The 22,532-nt window shown below is 35.9% G+C and overlaps 1 protein-coding gene across 4 annotated transcripts in view; it reads left to right on the top strand.

Moving 5' to 3' along the window:
* N4BP2 (NEDD4 binding protein 2) overlaps window positions 1-21,791 on the top strand; it is a 55,909-nt gene extending 34,118 nt beyond the window's left edge. For 2 of the 4 annotated variants that reach the window (XM_061419950.1, XM_061419952.1), the window contains exons 13-17: window positions 2,743-2,881; window positions 7,506-7,694; window positions 8,656-8,824; window positions 16,833-16,956; window positions 18,351-21,791. In XM_061419950.1, coding sequence (XP_061275934.1) covers window positions 2,743-2,881; window positions 7,506-7,694; window positions 8,656-8,824; window positions 16,833-16,956; window positions 18,351-18,396 — 667 coding nt within the window. In that variant the 3' untranslated portion in view covers window positions 18,397-21,791. The other 2 variants (XM_061419951.1, XM_061419954.1) reach the window with 2 other exon arrangements.
* The last annotated feature ends 741 nt before the right edge of the window (window positions 21,792-22,532 follow it).

The following is a 22,532-nucleotide window of genomic DNA, read 5'->3' on the forward strand; positions in this document are numbered from 1 at the left end:
ATGATCAGTTATTATAAATATTACATGAAGATGCTTTTGAAAAAGAATATTCTCTGCTGAGTATGCTGAGTTCTAAATATGTCACTTGAATCAAGTTTTTCATGGTATTATTTCAGTCCACAAATTTTCTATTTATTTTTGTTACCTGAGCAGCTGTTTTCTTAGAATTATGTGTTAAAATACCTCAGGCATTGGGGGTTAGGAAGGTTGGTGCTGACATATGGCAACTCTCTTCAATGGGAACCTAGGGCAAGAAGGTCTGATGTGAAACTACCCAGAGTTGCGGGTCCCAGGCGAGGTTAGAGGACTGAGTACTTACTTTCAGTGCTCAGAATGATTGATCAGTCAGGTGCCAAGGGTAGGTATTATGATATTCAGTGATCCTCCATTTGTCTGCCAACAGCTGGATACTTGTCTCAGCAGTAGTGTCAGCTTCACCCTCATAAGAAGGATTCAGTTCAGTTCAGTTGCTCAGTCGTGTCTGACTCTTTGTGACCCCATGAATCGCAGCACGCCAGGCCTCTGTGGCCATCAACCAACTCCCGGAGTTTACTCAAACTCATGTCCATCGAGTCAGTGATGCCATCCAGCCATCTCATCCTCTGTCGTCCCCTTCTCCTCCTGCTCCCAATCCCTCCCAGCATCAGGGTCTTTTCCAATGAGTCAACTCTTCATGAGGTTACCAAAGTGTTGGAGTTTCAGCTTTAGCATCATTCCTTCCAAAGAAATCCCAGGGCTGATCTCCTTCAGAATGGACTGGTTGGACCTCCTTGTAGTCCAAGGGACTCTCAACTCCACACCACCAACTGTGGTGTTGGTCTTCTCCAACACCACAGTTCAAAAATATCAATTCTTCGGTGCTCAGCTGTTTTCAGAGTCCAACTCTCACATCCATACATGACCACTGGAAAAACCATAGCCTTGACTAGATGGACCTTTGTTGGCAAAGTAATATCTCTGATTTTTAATATGCTATCTAGGTTGGTCATAACTTTCCTTCCAAGGAGTAAGCATCTTTTAATTTCATGGCTGCAATCACCATCTGTAGTGATTTTGGAGCCCCCAAAATAAAAAGTCTGACACTGTTTCCACTGTTCCCCCATCTATTTTCCATGAAGTGATGGGACCAGATGCCATGATCTTAGTTTTCTGAATGTTGAGCTTTAAGCCAACTTTTTCACTCTCCTCTTTCACTTTCATCAAGAGGCTCTTTAGTTCCTCTTCACTTTATGCCATAAGGGTGGTGTCATCTGCATATCTGAGGTTATTGTTATTTCTCCCAGCAATCTTGATTCCAGCTTGTGCTTCTTCCAGCCCAGCGTTTCTCATGATGTACTCTACATATAAGTTAAATGAGCAGGGTGACAATATACAGCCTTGACATACTCCTTTTCCTATTTGGAACCAGTCTGTTGTTCCATGTCCAGTTCTAACTGTTGCTTCCTGACCTGCATATAGGTTTCTCAAGAGACAGGTCAGGTGGTCTGGTATTCCCATCTCTTTCAGAATTTTCCACAGTTTATTGTGATCCACACAGTCAAAGGCTTTGGCATAGTCAATAAAGCAGAGATAGATGTTTTTCTGGAACTCTCTTGCTTTTTCGATGATCCAGCAGATGATGGCAATTTGATATCTGGTTCCTCTGCCTTTTCTAAAACCAGCTTGAACATCTGGAAGTTTATAGTTCATGTATCGCTGAAGCCTGGCTTGAAGAAGGTTCAATTACTTACTGCATTATATGCCTGCAGTGTAATCTTCCAGAGCCATATACTCCTAACAACACCTGGAGACTGGCTTCTAGCCCTAAAAGTGGGCAAACTAGGTGATTTTAAGGACTAGTTAGGATGTGGACAATTTCTGGTAGTTTCTAGCCCCCAAGAAACTCCTATTTGTTGAGTATATGTTAGGCAGTAAGATGGGAGTGCTCAAGTGGAATTGGTAGTCCCAAATGATTCCCCTTCAGGGGTTGCTTTAATAAATTGAAGAATAGCAAAATATCACAGTATTTTGCATAAGTATTGCATTTCAAAAATAGTCCTTTGTGGTCAGCTCTTCATTATCTAGCCTTTGGAAGAGATCAGAGTCATAAAAAGTAATAAGTATAAAATCATTTATAATTTGCTTTGGAAAGAGTTTCTTTAGTTATGGGAACATGAGTGTTTCAGGCTTTTGTCAATTTTTGTAGAATTTCATATTCCACATAGTATAGTATCACCGTGAAAATATGCCTAAATAATGTAGTGGTGGGAGGTAGGATAGTTTTTTACTTTTTCCTTTCTATATTTCTGCTTAGAATTTCTCTGACTGGAACCCCATGGTTTAAGTAAAATGTGAAATTTGACAGAATACAATGTTAGCGTAAAGATCTATTGTCTGTTTTTGATGTATGAAGGAAACTGAAATGTGTGAATTCTAAAGGGGACTAAGTATGTGTGATAAGATGAAAGAAAGAGTTGTGGAAAATCTATCTGGAATAAAATATAAGAATATGAATTAATTTTATTAATATGTTACTTTTGGGTATTCATTTAAAAATTGATTTTTGAGAGCCTCTAACTTTACACTTTCCGTTCATTCTCGAGTCTTGAGATGCACAATGAGCATTTAATTTTGATGTTTAAAACTAAGAAGTGAGCCAATTTTTCCTATTCTAAGATGTGTTAAAGGTTGCCTTTGTTAATGTTTCCACATAACTTTTATTTTAATTCATTGACCTCATATTTGTACTTCAACTCTCTACAGCTATTCATTAGAACACACAGTGCAATTTCTAAATTGTGTTCTTGAAGGAGACCCTGTAAAAACAGTGGTAGCACAAGAATTTGTTCACCAAAATGAGAATATCACTTCTCATACTGCACAGAAGTCTAAGGAGAAAAAGGTATAGTGTCTTAGTTTTTTACAATAATGATAAATAATAGTTATGTATGAAATATAATTGATTTGTTAGATCAATGTTTATTTCTCACCATTTTTTGTAGACTGGAAATTTAACCAATGATAGCATATTTGGCTAATAATATCTGCTCAAAATAATGAATTTATAGCTGATTATGTTTTTTTATTCAGTGTCTTTGTACATGACAAACATTTGAATTTCTGTAACTTTTCTTGTGTAGACTACACATGAAACGTATGAGGTTTAATGGAATAACTATGGAATGCAGTATGATGGGTCTTAGAGTATAACTGTGTCAGACCTGGGTCTCCCTGATTGCAGGCAGAGCCACTTGGGAAGCCCAGAAAGGTTTAGCCATTTGAGGAACTGCCAAGCATTTTCCGTAAATGGTTACATTCTTGTATGTTTCCATCAGCAGTGTATGAGGGTTAGAATTTCTCCGCATCCTCTATGACACTTTGTTATCATCTTGTCTTTTTGATTAAAGCCATCTGAGTAGAAGTGAAGTTGTTTGATGGATACCTGGGATTTATTTTAATCAGGTATGGTAAGACACCAGGTATGGAAATGACATGAAGGAAGAAGTTTATTATAGTTACGGAAGCAGGAGGTATGGCCTACCATCTGTAGCCCCATGAGGAAGCACCAGGGTCAGGGAGACAGAGATGGGGAAATGTGCGCAAGAGCCTTTTTTTGTGGTTTCTATGGGAAAGACTTGGCAAAACAGGGTAATAAGTAGGTTCAGGATTGGCTAGTTTGAATAATTTCAGCAGGCTCTGGGGTGTTCCTAGTTTTTTGGTACCTGGCTTCAGTGATTAGGGTATGTGAATGGTGGCCAGAGAGTGAGAGCCCATAATGGAAATGGTTGTGGATATGGGTTCTAGATTGGATGGTTTGCATGTATAAAGTGTGCCAGCAAGTGAATTATTTCCAATCTCTAGGAATTAGCTAGCCCCAAGGTGGGGGCTTTGTCTCTAGGGATTAGCAAGGCCTCATGTCAAAGCATCAGAATATAAGAAATAAAAGACATAGTTAATACAGAAGTGGTATCTCATTGTGATTTTGATTTGCATTTCCCTGATGGCTGGTGATATTGACCATCTTTTGATGTGCTTATTGGCCATTTGTATTATATCTTCTTTGAAGAAATGTCTATTAATATCCATAGCCCATTACAATTAAAAAAAATTTCTTTAGTCGTATGAGTTTTTATATAGTCTACATGCAAGTCCCTTTTCAGACGTATGACTTGCAGACTTTTTCCCATTCCAAGGGTTGTCTTTTCACTTTTTAGCTGATGTACTTTGAAGCACAAAAGTTTAAAAATTGATCACGTGCAATTCACTTCTTTTGTTGCATGTACTTTCGGTGTCATACCTAAGAAACTACTGCCTAATCCAGGGTCACCAAACTTACACCCAAGTTTTCTTATAGTTTTAGTTTTATAGTTTTAAATTCTTTTATAGTTTTAGTGCTTACATTTAGATCTTTGTATATGGTGTGAGATAGGGGTTCAGGTTTATTCTTTTGCATATGGATATTCAGTTATCACAGTACCACTTGTTGCAAAGATTATTTTTCCCACATTGAATTTTCTTAGCACCCTAGTTGGAAATGAGTTGACTGTAAATTTTTTACTAGATTCTCAGTTTCATTCCATTGTTCTATATGTCTGTCATTATGCCTGTACCATAGTCTTGACTGCTGTAACTTTGTAGTAAGTTTTGAAATTGAGAAATGTGAGTTTTCAACTATGTTCTTTTTTTCCCCCCAAGATTATTTTGGCTATTCTGGTCCCCTTGCATTTCTGTGTGACTTTTAAGATGAGCTTGTCAGTTTCTGCAAAGAAGCCAGTTGGACTTTTCATGGGGATTGTATTGAATCTGCAGGTCAATTTGAGGTGTATTGCCATCTTAACAATACTGTCTTCCAATTTGTGAATGTGGAAGTATGTTTCAATTTATTTAGTTCCTCTTAAGTTCATTCAACAGTGTGTTGTAGTTTTGAATATAAATTATACATGACTTTTGTTAAATTTATTTCTAGGTGTTTTTTTTTATGCCATTGTAAATGAAATTGTTTTCTTAATTTTATTTTTGGATTGTCCTCTGCAAATAGAAATACAAGTGATTTTATATATTAATCTTGTATTAGTTTTAGACTTTTTTTTTTAACAGTGCTCAATCATCCTGCTTTACTTGTTAATAAGACCACTTATGGATAAACTTGTGTGCTCCTTTTTTTCTTTGACTATTTCACCAGAATTTAGCTGATAGGACTTGGGTAATTTTGGTGTTCATGTGATCTGTTAGTGTGTACATGGAGCAGGAAGTGTGTGGTACCACTGATGGCTGTGTGTGTCATGGATAGGTGTAGTATGTTATCTATTAGTGTGTACACAGAGCAGGAAGTATGTGGTACCACTGACGCCTGTGTTCATCATGGATAAGTGTAGTATGTTACAAGATTCAAAGAGTACAAGATAATGGTGAGACCTTCAGTGCCAGACTGTGAATAAAGACTACTTTTTCTCCTGATAATAGAGCAAGGCACTCTTGGTCATTACGGCAGTAGAGGAAGTGATTGGGAAGTGTGCTTGCTGAAAGTGGGAGATGGTTAGAAGATGTTGGAATCAAGAAAGGAGAGTTTGTGAATTGTGTACACGTTGGCCAAAACATAAATTTGAATAAGTTATACTGGAGATAAGATATACTTAGTCTTTCTCAAAAAAATGTAGGCAGGTGTCACAACACTGATAAAAATATTGTTAAGATTTGTGAGCAGAATAGTCTGTCTTTGATATCCCAGGACCTTAAAGGACCAGAGATACTAAAAGAGAGTATCATGATACCAGTAACATTTTGGTTTCCTGGTTTTGTTCAAGAAACTAACATTTATTTAAAACTGTGTTTTGTTAATACTAGTACCTTTTCCCTTTAGTTGTTAATGAAATTTGCAAGTTTGTTACCTTTGGAAATGGTTTTAATATTACAGTACATCATGCTTTCAAGAGAATGCTGCTGCTGCTGCTGCTAAGTCGCTGCAGTCGTGTCCGACTCTGTGCGACCCCATAGACGGCAGCCCACCAGGCTCCCCCATCCCTGGGATTCTCCAGGCAAGAACACTGGAGTGGGTTGCCATTTCCTTCTCCAATGCATGAAAGTGAAAAGTGAAAGTGAAGTCGCTCAGTCGTGCCCGACTCTTCGAGACCCCATGGACTGCAGCCCACCAGGCTTGTGAATTCTTAGGAAGCATGTATTTCACTTGGCCCTAGTTAGTGAAGTTATAGTAAACCATATCACTATGAAAGGGATATAAAAATAAATTTTGGTTTTATTTTAAAATGAGAGTAGCTCTCATTATATACTTCTTTTTTCCTTTCGTTTTTTGGGCCTTGCCACGTGGCTTGTGGGATGTTAGTTCCATGAACAGGGATCAAACCCAGGCCTAGGCAGTGAAGGCACAGAATCCTAACTGTTGGACAGACTGGGAATTCCCTGTCTTTTTTCTTTTTTAAAAATAAGAAATGAAGGTTCTCTTCCTAGAGAACCAAATGTGATTTGCATTTTTTAGTATAAATACCAATAGAGACTTTTAAGGCAAATATTTATGTTTGTTGTATTAGGCACTATGGCTTTTCAAAGGTCATAAAAAGTGTTTTTTTTTTTTAATCCCTTCTCTGCAAAATCTTTGGTTTTATCCAGGATACAAGCTATACACTCATAGACTATTTAAACATTAGTATGAAATAGTTAAACAGTAGTATGATTATTAGTGAGCATGACATAAGGATGTAGGGCCTATGAATATTCTTAGGTAAAGGAGAGTCATGCGTATTGGTTGCAAAAATAAAAATGTATTTACAGATTTTTGACTCTAGTAATGAGTTAGGAATGTGGTGATACATTTATGTTATTCTTTTTTATTTGGTTTAGTGTTGAGGCTAATTTGCATAATTATTTTCATGATCTCATGTTTTAAATTAGAGTTATTTAGTTTAGTTTCTTTAAGTTTCCATATGGGTAACAGCTACTTGATCATATTCCAGAAAGCTCAAAAAGTCAACACTACCATAGTGGCTAGTTGGTTGAATTGATTGAAAACTGCCCTATAAACCTCCTTATGATTTTTACCGACTATCAGGCATGGTCACTCCGTATGCTCTTCTGTTTTCAAAAGAATATTATTCAATTATTTTATTACTGTTTTTTTTTAAATATAAATTGAAATATGCCATTACTTCCTTCAGTGATTGGACTGACCCTATGAATGGGTTTGCAAACTAAAATTTGGAAACTATTGCATTAGATAAATGAATGTTATTCTTCGGATATTTTAAATTCTCTCTTTTGGCTTGATTTTTTTATTTCCATAGTTTTAGAGAACTTTTTAACATCTCCTTAGATAAGAGTGGTTAAAATGGTACGAAAAAGTTAATGATGGTTGACAAGTGCATGACTTACTAGGAAGACAGTAGGGAAATATTGTCTGTTTTTTTAAGAAGAAAGATAAAAATTAGTAGAGCCCAGTTTTCATGTACAGATTTTGAAGGTAAAGATTGTGTGTTCTTTTCTTTGGGTTCTTCTTATTGTGTAACATCTTATAGGCAAAGAAATTGAAAGAGACTGAAGATATACCAAGTGAACCATCTTTCCAGGACTTTGAGTACCCAGAGTATGATGACTACAGGGCAGAGGCTTTCTTGCACCAGCAGAAGAGGATGGAATGCTACAGCAAGGCAAAAGAAGCTTATCGGATGGGGAAGAAAAATGTTGCCACATTTTATGCCCAGCAGGTAAAGAGGAAAGCCAGTTCTTTTTTTCTTTGTCATCTATGATGTCTGAATAATCTTGAAGGAGATAATACTCATACTGTGACTAGATGAAGTTATTCTGGGGAATGTAGATTATATTCTGTAAGTGATGTAAAGTAGCCTGTTCCGTAAGAACTGTATGGTCTGAGAATTCCAACAGTCCCTAATCTCTTTTAGGTTGGGTTCTCTCATTCAGTACTACTTCTAAACACTTACAAGTTTTATGGAGGAAACACAGTGGAATGTTAGTATTGACCTTCCCAGGTGGGATTACAGAGGACTTGTGCTTTCTATCATGCTTGAATTTTTAGTTAGGTATCACTTTTCATAGTCAGAAAAAGAAATTTACATTAATATCTTTCAGGGAAATAGAATTTCTACCTAGGCTCATTTGGCATGCATGTGCTCTGTCACTTCAGTCATGTCCAATTCATTGTGACCCCATTCGGCATATTATTAAAGAAACCTGGTTGATTGACTTTTTGTTTTCTTGTGGTTCCACGTAGCTTACTTTTTTATGACTGAGCAGAAAAAGTATCAAACTGGTATTATCTAGTGAACAACAATAGCAGACCTTAAGGGATGGCTTCAGGGGTAACTCCAAGTTGTTAAGAGGGTTGAGACTCAGGATTATCAAAAGGTAAACCACTGGATTCCTTCTTGAGATGGATGTTGTTTATTTGTATCCCTCTTCTATGATTTTTGGATCAGAGGATGTGTTAGAAATGATGATCCAGTAGTTTAAGAACTATGTTATTAGTTCACTGAAATCCACCTAAATTTTTGGTGTGTTTTTGCATATTACCCCGTTGCATAAAAAATTTTAGATTAATTTTTCCATTTTTTTTGTTCTTCTTTTTACTAGGGGCACTATTTGTTTTCTGATTGCCTCCTAAGTAGCAGATATGAAAAGTGATCACTGGTGATATGTTTATATTTAAAGGGTAGTCTCCATGAGCAGAAGATGAAAGAAGCTAATCACCTTGCTGCCGTGGAGATATTTGAGAAAGTCAATGCCTCCCTACTGCCGCAGAATGTTCTAGACCTCCATGGGCTGCATGTGGATGAGGCTATAGAACATTTGACAACAGTTTTACAGCAGAAAACTGAAGGTAAGACTGTAGTCATGACACATTTTCAATAGAAAGTATGTCTTTGTTTGTATTGATATAACTTGCAAATTCAAGGGAGTCTGAATGTGCAGGCTAAGGATATGTGTGTCACACTGATAGATGTTTGTATTAGACTCATTCTTCAAGAAAACCTTGGGAAAGAATCCTAACTGCCTTGGCCATTAACATTTTTATTTTCCTGCTTCAGTCATGTTTGTATTCCTTTGTTTTACTGGGCATGTATATATATCAAACCAACTGTTGGGCCTCAAAGGCAGGGCATGATATAATCTGAGAATTCTCTGGGTCTTTCAGGAATATTACACATCTTTGTTCGTAGACATTTACTAGAGCTATTAGATACTTATTAGATGTCAGTTGCTCAACAGATATTTAATAAAATACAGAAGTAAATAAGGTGATAGGATTTTTATAGAATTATCATAAATTCAGGATTTCTGAGTGTTTGCATTATAATGGTGTGTCTTTCTCCCTTTCTGCTTGTATTTAGTCTTTGCAGGTCAATAGGAAAGCTACTGCCTGCCTCTTAAAATCATATTATGTATATTATATACATTAAAGTATCTTGTTGGTTTATCATCTTGTTTCCTTTTCATCACCAGATGGTAGCACTTAGGAGAATTCAATCTTTGTAGTACCCAGACTAATAGTAGGGAATCATCTAATACTAGGGAATCATCTCCTTTTACCACTGCTAGGGTATTTTGAATTCTCAACTTGACTTTCTTTTTATCTTCCATTTTATTGTGGAGACATAAAATCCATGCCTCAGTTATTCCTTGTGGTTCCATCATACTGCTTTGTCATTGATAGCTGTATTCCAGTTAATTAGTTTTGTATATATTTTAGAAAGTTGTATACTATATAAGTTTATCAGTTCAACACATATCAGTTATATTATTAAATACTTGATTAAATATAATTGATATAAAAGGTTGAGAATTCATCTTTTTATCATGCAAACCATGTTCAAAAGGTTCCAGAATAAAATAAGAACACCTCTGTACCCATGAGTATAAAGTAACAAGTGGTAACATTTTACTGTATGTGCTTCTTTTTTTTTTTTTTTGCTCTTACCTTCCTGGTGGAAATCAACACCCTTCAGTTTGCATTCATCATCAGTCTATTTGTAGTATTCCGTTTGTGAGTTTAAAAAAATGAACATACATGGTGTCACACTGTATCATCAGCCAAGTTCCTTATTTTCACACAATCTAGTTTTCAGGATCTACTCATCTTAATGGATTGGTTTTTTTTTAATTATAACTGCTGTATAGTATTATGTGACCATGTCATAATGTGCCCATCTGTCTATTGATGGGCATTTTTATTTTGCATATCAACATATATGTCTACTCTTATCACTATCTTTTTTCCCTAGCTTTTTATATTGAAAAATTGAAAACTCACAGAGAAGTTGAATGAATTGTAGACTGACCAGTCATCAACATTTGGCCACATTTGTTTCTCTCTCTCAAATTGCTTTCTGCTGAACCATTTGAGAATAAGTTTTAAACATTGTGGTGCTTTGTTTTTGAACACCTCAGCATGTTTTATCACTTGAGGACAAATTCATTTTCCTACATAATCACAATACATTATCACTTTTAAGGCATTTAACATTGTTAACAAAGTGTTGTCTACTATACAGGCCATACTTAGTGTTTTCTAGTTGTATGGAAAGGTCTTGGAAAGGTCTTATGAGCTGTACCCTCAATCCAGGATCCAGTCATGCATCACATGTTCCAGTTGATGGTCCCAAGTCAGTAGCCTCCTGTGATAATAGAGTGGTTCCTTTGTCTAATTTTTGTTTTCCATGTCATTGACATTTTTAAAGATTCCACGTCAGTCGTTTGGTAGATTGTCGAACAATTTTAATTTGTCTGATTGTTTCTTCACGGCTAGATTCAGTTTAAAATTTTCTTGGTAAAAATGCTGCATAGGTGATGTTAGGTTATCCTTGGTGAACTCATTATAAGACACATATGGTCAGTTTTCCTTATTGGTGGTGTTAAGTTTGATTTCTTAGCTGAGATATGGAACTCTATCATATCAGATTTTGCTTTGTAAATGTACCTTTTCTCCCTTTGTAATCAGTTAGTAAATTTTGCTGATTGATTCTTTGTGACTGTGTGAATAACTGTTTTCATACAGCTGTTCTCATTTTCCCTTACGATTTTAGCATCCATTTATGATCCTTGTCTGAATCAGTTATTTTATTGGTGGTTCCATCAGTTCAGTTCAGTCACTCAGTCGTGTCTGACTCTTTGCGACCCTATGAACCGCAGCACGCCAGGCCTCCCTGTCCATCACCAGCTCCCGGAGTCCACCCAAACCTGTGTCCATCGAGTCGGTGATGCCATCCAACCATCTCATCCTCTGTCGTCCCCTTCTCCTCCTGCCCTCAATCTTTCCCAGCGTCAGGGTCTTTTCAAATGAGTCAGCTCTTCGCATAAGGTGGCCAAAGTATTACAGTTTCAGCTTCAACATCAGTCCCTCCAATGAACACCTAGGACTAATCTCCTTTAGGATGGACTTGTTGGATCTCCTTGCAGTCCAAGGGACTCTCAAGAGTCTTCTCCAATACCACAGTTCAAAAGCATCAGTTCTTCTTTATAAAGAAGCTCAGCCTTCTTTATAGTCCAACTCTCACATCCATATATGACCACTGGAAAAACCATAGTCTTGACTAGACGGACCTTTGTTGGCAAAGTAATGTCTCTGCTTCTTAATATGCTGTCAAGGTTGATCATAACTTTCCTTCTAAGGAGCAAGCGTCTTTTAATTTCATGGCTGCAATTACCATCTGCAGTGATTTTAGAGCTCAGAAAAATAAAGTCAGCCACTGTGTCCACTGTTTTTCCATTGATTTGCCCTGAAGTGATGGGAACAGATGCCATGATCTTAGTTTTCTGAATGTTGAGCTTTAAGCCAACTTTTTCACTCTTCTCTTTCACTTTCATCAAGAGGCTTTTTAGTTCTTCTTCACTTTCTGCCATAAGGGTGGTGTCATCTGCATATCTGAGGTTATTGCTATTTCTCCCAGCAATCTTGATTCCACCTTGTGCTTCTTCCAGCCCAGCGTTTCTCATGATGTACTCTGCATATAAGTTAAATAAACAGGGTGACAATATACAGCCTTGACATACTTCTTTTCCTATTTGGAACCAGTCTGTTGTTCCATGTCCAGTTCTAACTGTTGCTTCCTGACCTGCATACAGGTTTCTCAAGAGGCAGGTTAGGTCGTCTGGTATTCCCATCTCTTTCAGAATTTTCCACAGTTTATTGTGATCCACACAGTCAAAGGCTTTGGCATAGTCAGTAAAGCAGAGATAGATGTTTTTCTGGAACTCTCTTGCTTTTTCGATGATCCAGCAGATGATGGCAATTTGATCTCTGGTTCCTCTGCCTTCTAAAACCAACTTGAACACCTGGAAATTTGTGGTTCATATATTGCTGAAGCCTGGCTTGGAGAATTTTGAGCATTACTTTACTAGCGTGTGAGATGAGTGCAATTGTGTGGTAGTTTGAGCATTCTTTGGCATTGCCTTTCTTTGAGATTGAAATGAAAACTGACCTTTTCCAGTCTTGTGGCCACTGCTGAGTTTTCCAAATGTGCTGGCATATTGCGTGCAGCACTTTCCCAGCATCATCTTTCAGAATTTGAAATAGCTCAACTGGAATTCCATCACCTCCACTAGCTTTGTTCGTAGTGATGCTTCCTAAGGCCCACTTGACTTTACATTCCAGTATGTCTGGTCAGTGATCACACCATCGTGATTATCTGGGTCATGAAAATCCTTTTTGTACAGTTCTTCTGTGTTATCTTGGTGGTTCCATAATGGTGTTTTAAAATTTGTATTCCTTCTGTGTTTATTAGCAGACATTCTTTGATAGAGTAGAGGATTTACCTCCCCCACTTGTTTTTTAAATATAATTTTGAAAATCTTGGAGAAAATCTAGAAAACAGCAACAAAGATTAGAAAAGAAAATTTAAAAGCAGCTTAAATACATTATTTAATCTGGAGAAAAGAAAAATTCCTATATAGAAGTATTAAAAGGGAATATTTTGTTTATAGAGGATGAATACATCATTTACTCAATAAAAACTTGATGATCTTCTATATTCTTGACATCAAACATAAAGCAGTGAAAAAGACATACAATTTCCATCTTTATGGAGTTTGCCATCTAGCCTGGAAAATCCCATGGACAGAGGAGCCTGGTAGGCTGCAGTCCATGGGGTCGCTAAGAGTCGGACACGACTGAGCGACTTCACTTTCACTTTTCACTTTCATGCACTGGAGAAGGAAATGGCAACCCACTCCAGTGTTCTTGCCTGGAGAATCCCAGGGATGGTGGAGCCTGATGGGCTGCCCTCTATCGGGGCGCACAGAGTCGGACAGGACTGAAGTGACTTGGCAGCAGCAGCAGCAGCAGCAGCAACAGAATAGATGATAGTGAATGACTAGTTACATAATTAGCACTGTGATAAGGTTACCATGTTTCATTTAGCATAAATCCCCACATCCCTACTTAGTTGTTTCTGCTCTGGATCTTCATCCTTGTCTTGTGTTTTGCTTCTCTTCCATTTCTTTATGTTTATCTATGTTACCACTTGTTGACTTTCAGACTAAATTAGGCTGCCTATTAAAAACTTCTGCTAGTACTCGTGTGTATCACAGTATTTATGAAAAGCTTCTTATATAGGTGACTTTTTGCATGGGGGCTGTGCTGAGTCTTCATAGTGCATGCGAGCTTTCTCTAGTTGCCGCGAGTAGGGGCTACTCTTCATTGTGGTGTACAGGCTTCTCATTGTCTTCTTATTGAAGTGGCTTCTCTTCTCATGAGGCACAGGCTCTAGGTGTGCAGACTTTAGTAGTTGTGATGCACGGGCTTAGTTGCTCCATGGCATGTGGGATCTTTCTTGACTGGGAATCAAACCCATATCCCCTGCACTGGCAGGTGGATTCCTAACCACTGAACCACTAGGGAAGTCCCTATAATTTATTATTATATGTCCATCTTTTTGGCCAAAAATTGAGTCAAAGATAATTATTGAATCATTATCATATATTCTGCTTTCCATTCAACACTTTAAAAACCTTTTGAGTAAGTGACTGAATAAAGAGTAGGTATTCCTTTCATTTTATAGATAAGGAAACTGATGACTTAGTAAGTTTAATAAAATGGAAAATAATAAGTGTTATTAAGGATACAGAGAATTGGAACCGTCATATATTGCTAGTGGGAATGTTAAATGGTGCAACCTGTGGAAAGGTTGACATTCCTTGAAAGGTTAAGCATAGAGTTACCATATGACCCAGCAGTTCTGGTCCCAGGCTTGTACACAAGAGAATTGAAAACACAGTTCATCTGCACAGAAACTTAGGTATATTCATAATAGCCAAAAGGTGGAAACAACCCAGATGTCTATCCACTGGTGAATGGACAAAATGTGGTATATTGATACAGTGGAATATAATTAAGCCATAAAAAGGAATGAAATACTGACACCTGCTGCAACACAGATGAACCTTGTAAGGATTATGCAGTGTGAAAGAAGCCAGATACAATGGGCCACATATTATATGATTTCCATTTATATAAATTGTCTAGAATAGGATCCATAGAAACAAAGTTCATTATTGTTTTCTGGGACTGGAAAGCCAGGGATGGAGACTGACTGCTAACTGGCCCAGAATTTCTTTTTGAGATGATGGAATGTTCTGGAATTAGATCATGATGATGGTTGCACAACATTGTAATGTACTAAAACACACTGAATTGTACATTTTAAAATCGTGAATTTTATTTCAGTAGAAAAAATTATGAGAATAAAAGAGTTAAATAACTTAAGGTGATACTTGGCCAGACCCAAGATACAAACTCTATCTGGAAGCCAAAGCCCATCTGTGCACGCTGCCTGTGGTGACCTGTAATTATGGTTGGTCACCACCAGATGGTAGTATTTTTTGAACAGAAACGTGTCCAGAAGAACAATCTGTGGCTCTGTCCCACATTGCTTGTAGTTGTAAAAGATGATGGTCAAAATTAGGGATGAATTATTTTAAAAAATCTGACCCTTTTGTGTCTTCTGATTGAAATATATATACCACAACTACCCATGAAGCTTTTTGCCCCCAAATAACCAGAAGCAGATGAAGCCTTTAGATCTGACTACTGCTTTGTTCAGATTTGTAGGGAATAGAGGAACATGTTAGATGACACCATGGGGATACAAAATCCAGACTGTAAATATTTAGGATAAATGATCTCATTTTTCCAACAAATTGAAAAACTCCATTACACAGCGGGAAGGAGAACCTTTTGAAAGTTAAGAGGTATATCAACCAAATACCCAGGGATCAAATCCTGGTCTCCTGCATTGCAGGCAGATTCTCTACCATCTGAGCCACCAGGGATGCCCTATGAAATATATCAACCAAATACAATGTGTGGACTTTTCAAACCTGATTCAAACAAATCACTGTTTTTGAGACTATTGGGGGAAATTTTTAGCCATTTTTAGAAACGTTAAGAAACTATTTTTAACTTTGTAAGATATGATTGTGACATTGTGGTTATGTTTTTTTTTTAGAGAGTCTTTATCTTTTAAAATACGTACTGAAATATTTACAGTTGAAATGATAAATCTGAGAAATGCTTTAGATGAGTTTACACAGGAATTATAAATACAAGAGCAACATGTCCACTTTAATTCCAGACTAAATATTGCCTTAGGAGATATGAGACTTGAAAAAGAATGTTTGTGGATCTGCTAGAGTCTTAGGGCCAGAGAAGGCAATGGCAACCCACTCCAGTACTCTTGCCTGGAAAATCCCATGGACAGAGGAGCCTGGTAGCCTGCGGTCCATGGGGTCGCTAAGAGTCAGACACAACTGAGCTACTTCACTTTCAGTTTTCACTTTCATGCATTGGAGAAGGAAATGGTAACCCACTCCAGTGTTCTTGCCTGGAGAATCCCAGGGACGGGGAGCCTGGTGGGCTGCCGTCTATGGGGTCGCACAGAGTCAGACACGACTGAAGCGACTTAGCAGCAGCAGCAGCAGAGTCTTATGGCAACTTAATGAACAGAGTATGGAATGTTTATGGGTATATGTATTTTATGCTAAAGGTCATAACTTGTGCTATTTAAAACTGAGGAGCAAATATCTACTGAATTGTGAAATCAATTCATATTATAAACAGGTTTTTTGTTGTTGCTATTTTATTGTAGCTGTTACTTCCAGATTTATATATTTTATTTGCACAGGCTCATTTCCAAAGTAGGAGCTATGGTCTTTTAAGAGGCTCAGGTTCATTTGATATTTTAAAATCATCTATTTGGAAGACTTTCTTAAGTTAATAATTGATTATCTTTAACAGTAACACTGCAGTCCATGCTATAATTAGTGGGTTTGTTAATGGCTCTTCCTGAGAGTGATAGCCTATAAAGCAGTTGCCTCATACCCCATTTTACTGACAAGAAAATAGGCACAGATAGGCTAAGAAACTTGTCCATGGTCCCAATACACAGTCATTTAGTGACAGAGCTGCTTATAATAAAGATCAAAGCTGTCTGGCTTCGGAGTATTTAGTAGAGTTGTTGTAAAGATTCTTAGTTAATAAATGTAAGTCACTTAAAGTGATGCCTGACTCCATGTGTGTAATAATTGTTCAGTATCGTTAATATTATCGTTGTCATCATTATTTCAGAGAGAAATTCTAGTAGCACATGCATGTCTCTCTCCCGACAGGAGAAGTTCCACTCAAGTCTTTAGGTGGATCAATTGCTATGAAGCTTCTATACTTAAAAGTATAGAAGATAAAACATACATTTAAAAACATCAGTGTAGGACTTTTTGAAGTAATAAATCTTTAAATCCTCATGAAAACAATTTCATATGTGTTTGAGTAAAGGTTTGTTTTCTGTTGAGAATGTAAGATAAATAAATTTTAACTGTTCCAATTCCTGTTGTAACAGAATTTAAGCAGAATGGTGGTAAGCCCTATCTCTCTGTGATAACGGGGAGAGGAAACCACAGCCAGGGAGGAGTTGCACGCATCAAACCAGCCGTCATTAAATACCTCACAAGCCATAACTTTAGGTGAGTATAGATTTCTGTTATCGATAATGGCAGTTGCCCATATGCAGATAATAAACACTAATAGTATGCTCAGAACAATTTTTTAAGGTAGTTTACTAAATTTAACCATCTGATTTTAGCCACAAATTCATGATTATGATATGTAACATCCTTTCTGGATTTATGATGTCTAGTAAACCAGAAATGAAAGAAAAATGGTTTGTTCTTGAAGTAATCATTTGAAAAAAACTATTTCTATCATAGATTTAAAATTTAAAAGAAAATAAGTATATTCTTTTTTTTTTATGTTATTTAAGATAGTTAGATTATACATATCATCAGTTTAGTTCAGTTCAGTCACTTAGTCGTGTCCGACTCTTTGCAACCCCATGGACTGCAGCACGCCAGGCCTCCCTGTCCATCACCAACTCCCGGAGTTTACTCAAACTCATGTCCATTGAGTTGGTGATGCCATCCACCCATCTCATCCTCTGTCATCCCCTTTTCCTCACACCCTAAGGTTATTGTTTAATTCTTTTGAAAAGAAGTACATGTTTGTGGATTTTGGAAGAATTTGGAGCTCCTGCTAAAATGTGGTTATAATTTGTATGTATTTAAACTTTAGTGGAAATCTCTAGTCAGTTATGAATTACGTCTTCATAAATTAAGTGCCACTATTAGTCTTAGCTGGCAAATATGAAATGTCCTTTTTCATTAAGTGATTATTATTCAGTAACAGCCAATGGCAAGACAAGTTCAAGAAGAAAGATCTGTTGATGGATAGATTCCCTGAGGAATCCCAGTGCCCTCCTTCCCTTCTAGTTTCAGTTATTACAGCCTGTTTTGTTTATGTCATGTAATAAAATGTTCGCTATGTTATAGAAAGATGTAGCATTAATTCTGAGCATGAAAACAGATGACATTTTAGGGTTACTTTTACAAAAGAAATAGGCTAGAACATTATCATATTGTAATTAATCGTCTGTTTTAGAGACTGGTGGTGTTTCTTTAAATTTCACACTGAGGGAGTTTCATGTTCTGATAAATCAGACTTACCTATGGAAATTTCTTCTTGGTGCTGTTATAATGCAGAGAGAGAATGTAATTCAGACATCATCATATCCTTCATACAGCTTACTGTTATTCATTAACATCAAAATCAGGCTTGAGAATTTTTAAAAATCTTAAATTGTAATAAGATTGCTGTTAGGAGTAATCCCCAGCCTTAGTCATGTATTTATTTTGACAGTAGATTAAAAAGAACACAAGCATAGATATTAGTCCTTGATTTAACTTAAAGGAGAGTGCTTTGATAGTGAATATTATGTTTAGCATAGGCACTTAGAATTGGTTACAAGATATATTTTGTAATCAATTTGAAATTTTTATCTTTAACTCTTTTTTCATTTTTGCAGATTCTCTGAAATTAAACCAGGGTGCTTGAAAGTCATGCTAAAATAAAACAAACATCCTTGACTAAAAAGTGTGAAGGTTTGTAGCTTAAAATTAGTTTTATTTGCAGTGATTTAGTCAATTTTACGTAAATGTATGTTTTATTAGTAGTGATGTCCTGTTATAAACAGAAAAACATGTTTTTCAAAATTCAAGAGACGTTTAATTTTTACTCAATCAAATGCCAAATATGTTATCTATTAAAGATATTAAAGAGAATTTTTATTGATTACCAGATGTCTAAGAAAATTATCAGCTGTGGTTTTAAAGATTGAAATGCTCTGATACTTTCTCAGACAGAAAATGTTAACCTTTATATTAATTGTTGTTTGACGTTTCATAAAGTCTTAAAGGCTTAAATACGAGAGGTATTTAAAGTGCTTTGAGATCTAGTTGTAGTAGTACAGAAAGAAAGGAGATCTAACAGAAACCTTTGAGTGCTTTTGATTTCAAAACAATACAAAAAATCATTTTGCCATATTCTGCAGGAAGGAAGACACTCTGTTGTACTTCTTCTTTGTATATGGTTGTGATCGCTTACCTTTTGTTCCTTCTTTCTGGGTGTGTACATTTCCTAGAAGTTAAGTTGGGGTCTGAGATTATGGTGCAGTTTTATACCTTCCATAGGCAGACAAGTTTTCAAAGAAGGAGTGCTGCTGTCTTCTAGAACTGCTCCTAGTCTTATAGCACTGCCTGTGTAAATGATATTTATTGAAGATAGTACTAAAGAGCTATATTTTGTATTTGAGGCATGTAATTTCTAAACTAGAGAAGGTCAAAATCCTATTAACTTAAAACAGATATAGAAAACATTTTTAATATAATCATAAAAGAAATTCTTACAATTTAAAAGTTTTTTACCTTTATTTTTAAAAAGAACCAACTTTCTGAAAGGAAACTCACTGACATCTTTTTTCTTGGTCAGGTTAAAAAGCCCTGTTAGTATACTTGTCAGTTATAACTTCCTTTACACAAGTTTAGTGTGATAAAGTATAATTTTCCAATATGAGACGCTGGCTTAAATAAATCTGACTTTGGATGTGAAGGGTATTTTCAACATATGTAGTTTTAGCAAACAACTGTATTGATTTTTGATAAGCTTAAAAATTATTTGGACTAGAGGTGATAGGATTTAGGATTGCGCTATTACTGAAAGAATTTCCAGAAGAACAGACATTTTAATGAAAATTAAATTCAGAAACATGTTTTTATATATCATGAAAGCATGCTTGTAAAAGAAGAGCCATATCATTGAATTTATTTCCATAAAAATATATGTTTGTTACTTAGAAATAGTAACTGATGTTGAAGTATTATTCACATTGTTACATTTGTGGTAATTTGTTAAAAATGCCAACAGTTTGGCATGTTTTTTGTGAGGTCTAGAAGAGTTGTATACTTGTTTAAATTGTTTTAAAAATAAAACAATTCCTTTCAACAACTTTAATTATAAAACTACAACTGTTAGTTAATGAAATAAAACCTTTCTGTGTATAAATTGATATGATTTAAGAAATGTGTATAACAGTACTAAAACCTAGAATTATTCAAGTGTGTGCAGCTGCATACTCATTTTCTGTGTTTTTATATTTCCTCATCCCAGTTTAAAAAAAAGACATCGCTTTTGAGTGTTTCAACTAGACTTTACTTCAATATTAGTTATTATAATTATGATTAATATGGGAGCAGTCAAAAAGAACAAGAGGTGAGGTATTTTGTGGGCAGAAATCAAATGAAAGAACTTATGTTTTGAACTGTACCAACTCTAGTTTTATGCTTTATTTTGGTAAATCTAGGGCATTTCTTCTTAATCATCATTCGTAAATATATGGAGAAATATTGAGCATTATAAATGTTTTTGTAAAGTTGTTTAGTATCAAATTGGCTTCTAACCCACTATCTAGCATAGTTTAAGCAACATGTAATTATGAAAGAAAATTTTATAATGGCTCTTTTCTTGTTTTGCCTGTTTCTAAATCCTGTATGCCAAAGGTAAACAGAGTTTGAGGATTATCAAATTTTTCTCTTTTACTCATTTCTAAATCCTGTGTGTCAAAACTAAAGATAATGAGGGGCTTATCAGAGTTTTTGTGTATGTTTTGGTATATTTGTGCTAATATATGACTTACTAGAATGGCTCTTTGCAAAGTTATTAATATTTAAGAAATACAACAGCTCTGTAATTTTGGAAGATTTTAATAACAATTATATTCTTTTGATAGTCTCTTACCAGTATCTCCCAGGGGACGATGAGCACTAATGTGGAAACCACAGGGAAAGCGGGGTTGAACAGAAGGGACTCTTAACAGTATTTTCAGTCTGTTCATTTCCTTCCTTAAACAGGAGAAATGGAAGTATTTTGTCTTACATTTATTGGCTGTTCATGTATCTCTATATTATTTCAAGTTGAGATTTCTTCATGTATTAGTGTTTCAGTACTGCCTGAAATTCTAAGGCCTTTAAATGTGGGACATATTGTATAGTAGAAACCCTGACTTAACACTTTAAAGTGTCTTGTGTATTATAACACATTTTGGAGAGAAAAGCTAAATAATTCTGTTGGATTGTTTCCAATCCTTTATTTTGTCCTTTTTAAATTCAAGTGTTTTGTATGCTTAGAAAAAAGATATAAATAATAGCAAGATTGCTTATTTCTGAGCTGGAAATTGGAAACTTTGAAACTCAGGAAATTGCTCTGACAATGTTTTAACTGCTCTCAATTTAAGAAAATGACAAAATGTATAAAAAAGACACAAAAATAATGTGTGCTGTTTTTTCCAATTGCTTTTTCATTGTGCAATAGAGGTGAAGTTTGATAATTTTTCTGTGTTGTGGTTAAATATTGCTTATTTTTATTTACATGGTAAAGAAAACAGATTTAAATGTTTTGTGTGGCCAAAAAACCTTGTCATTTAAAAGGTAAAGTAAGTTTAGGTAGAATTTATGTAAATGGTGCTTATTTTTAAATGTAATTCAAGTTTACAGTGTTACTTAATGTCTCTTTGCAAAATTTATTAGAGAAATAAGGCTAGAATGCATCTACATCCCGGAGAGTTTTTTATAACTTCACATTATATGATGACATTGTTTTCCTTAAAGTTGAGCAAATGACTTTTATGGTCCAAATGATGAAACCATTTATTAACATGTGATTGAGAATTAACCATGAGACTTCTCATTAAAATATAATATTGCAACTGTCAGTTGGAGAATATATTATAAGATTTTCAAACAGTCTATTAGAGACAAAATCCTTTTATTTGTACTATAAAGAAAATGTAATTTTGCTGTTAATTCTGTACTTTTTTATTGAAACTGTTTTATAACTTTGCTTTTAAAATTTCTTATGAAACCATTTGCAAATTACATACTTAATTTAATAAAATACATTAACCACTGCTCAATGTGAGGATATCCTTCATTTGGTGTGGTGGGGTTAGTGGTTTAAATATTAAAGTACATTTTTATGCATAACTTAATATTTAATATTTCACATGGTCACAATCTCCACTTCCCTCCTTCTCCCCTCCATTCAAGCAGTTAGGCCTTTCTTCTTCCATTACTTTAGGGGAAGGATGTGATCAGCAGAAAGGAAAACCAAAGGAGTGTTCCTAACTTTCATTTGCAAAAGCCTACATGCTTAGGGACCAGTAAAGACCAGCAGGACAGACAAAAGGATGAGACAGAGGACTTCCATCACTCCACTCCACCCCATCCTCAACACAAAGAAGTTTCCTCCAGGATGATACCACACCACCCTTATGGTAGAAAGCGAAGAGGAACTAAAGAGCCTCTTGGTGAAGGTGAAAGAGGAGAGTGAAAAAGCTGGCTTAAAACTCTGCATTCAGAAAACTAAGATCACGGCATCCTGTCCTATCACTTCATGGCAAATAGATGGGGAAACAGTGGCTGACTTTATTTTGGGGGCTCCAAAATCACTGCAGATGGTGACTGCAGCCATGAAATTTAAAAGGTGCTTGCTCCTCAGAAGAAAAGCTATGACCAAGCTAGACAGCGTATTTAAAAGCAGAGACTTGACTTTGCCAACAAAGGTCCATCTAGTCAAAGCTATGGTTTTTCCAGTAGTCATGTATGGATGTGAGAGTTGGACTATAAAGAAAGCTGAGCACCGAAGAATTGATGCT

This window comes from Bos javanicus, chromosome 6 (genome assembly GCF_032452875.1).
Source record: "Bos javanicus breed banteng chromosome 6, ARS-OSU_banteng_1.0, whole genome shotgun sequence".
Classification (NCBI taxonomy): Eukaryota; Metazoa; Chordata; class Mammalia; order Artiodactyla; family Bovidae; genus Bos; species Bos javanicus.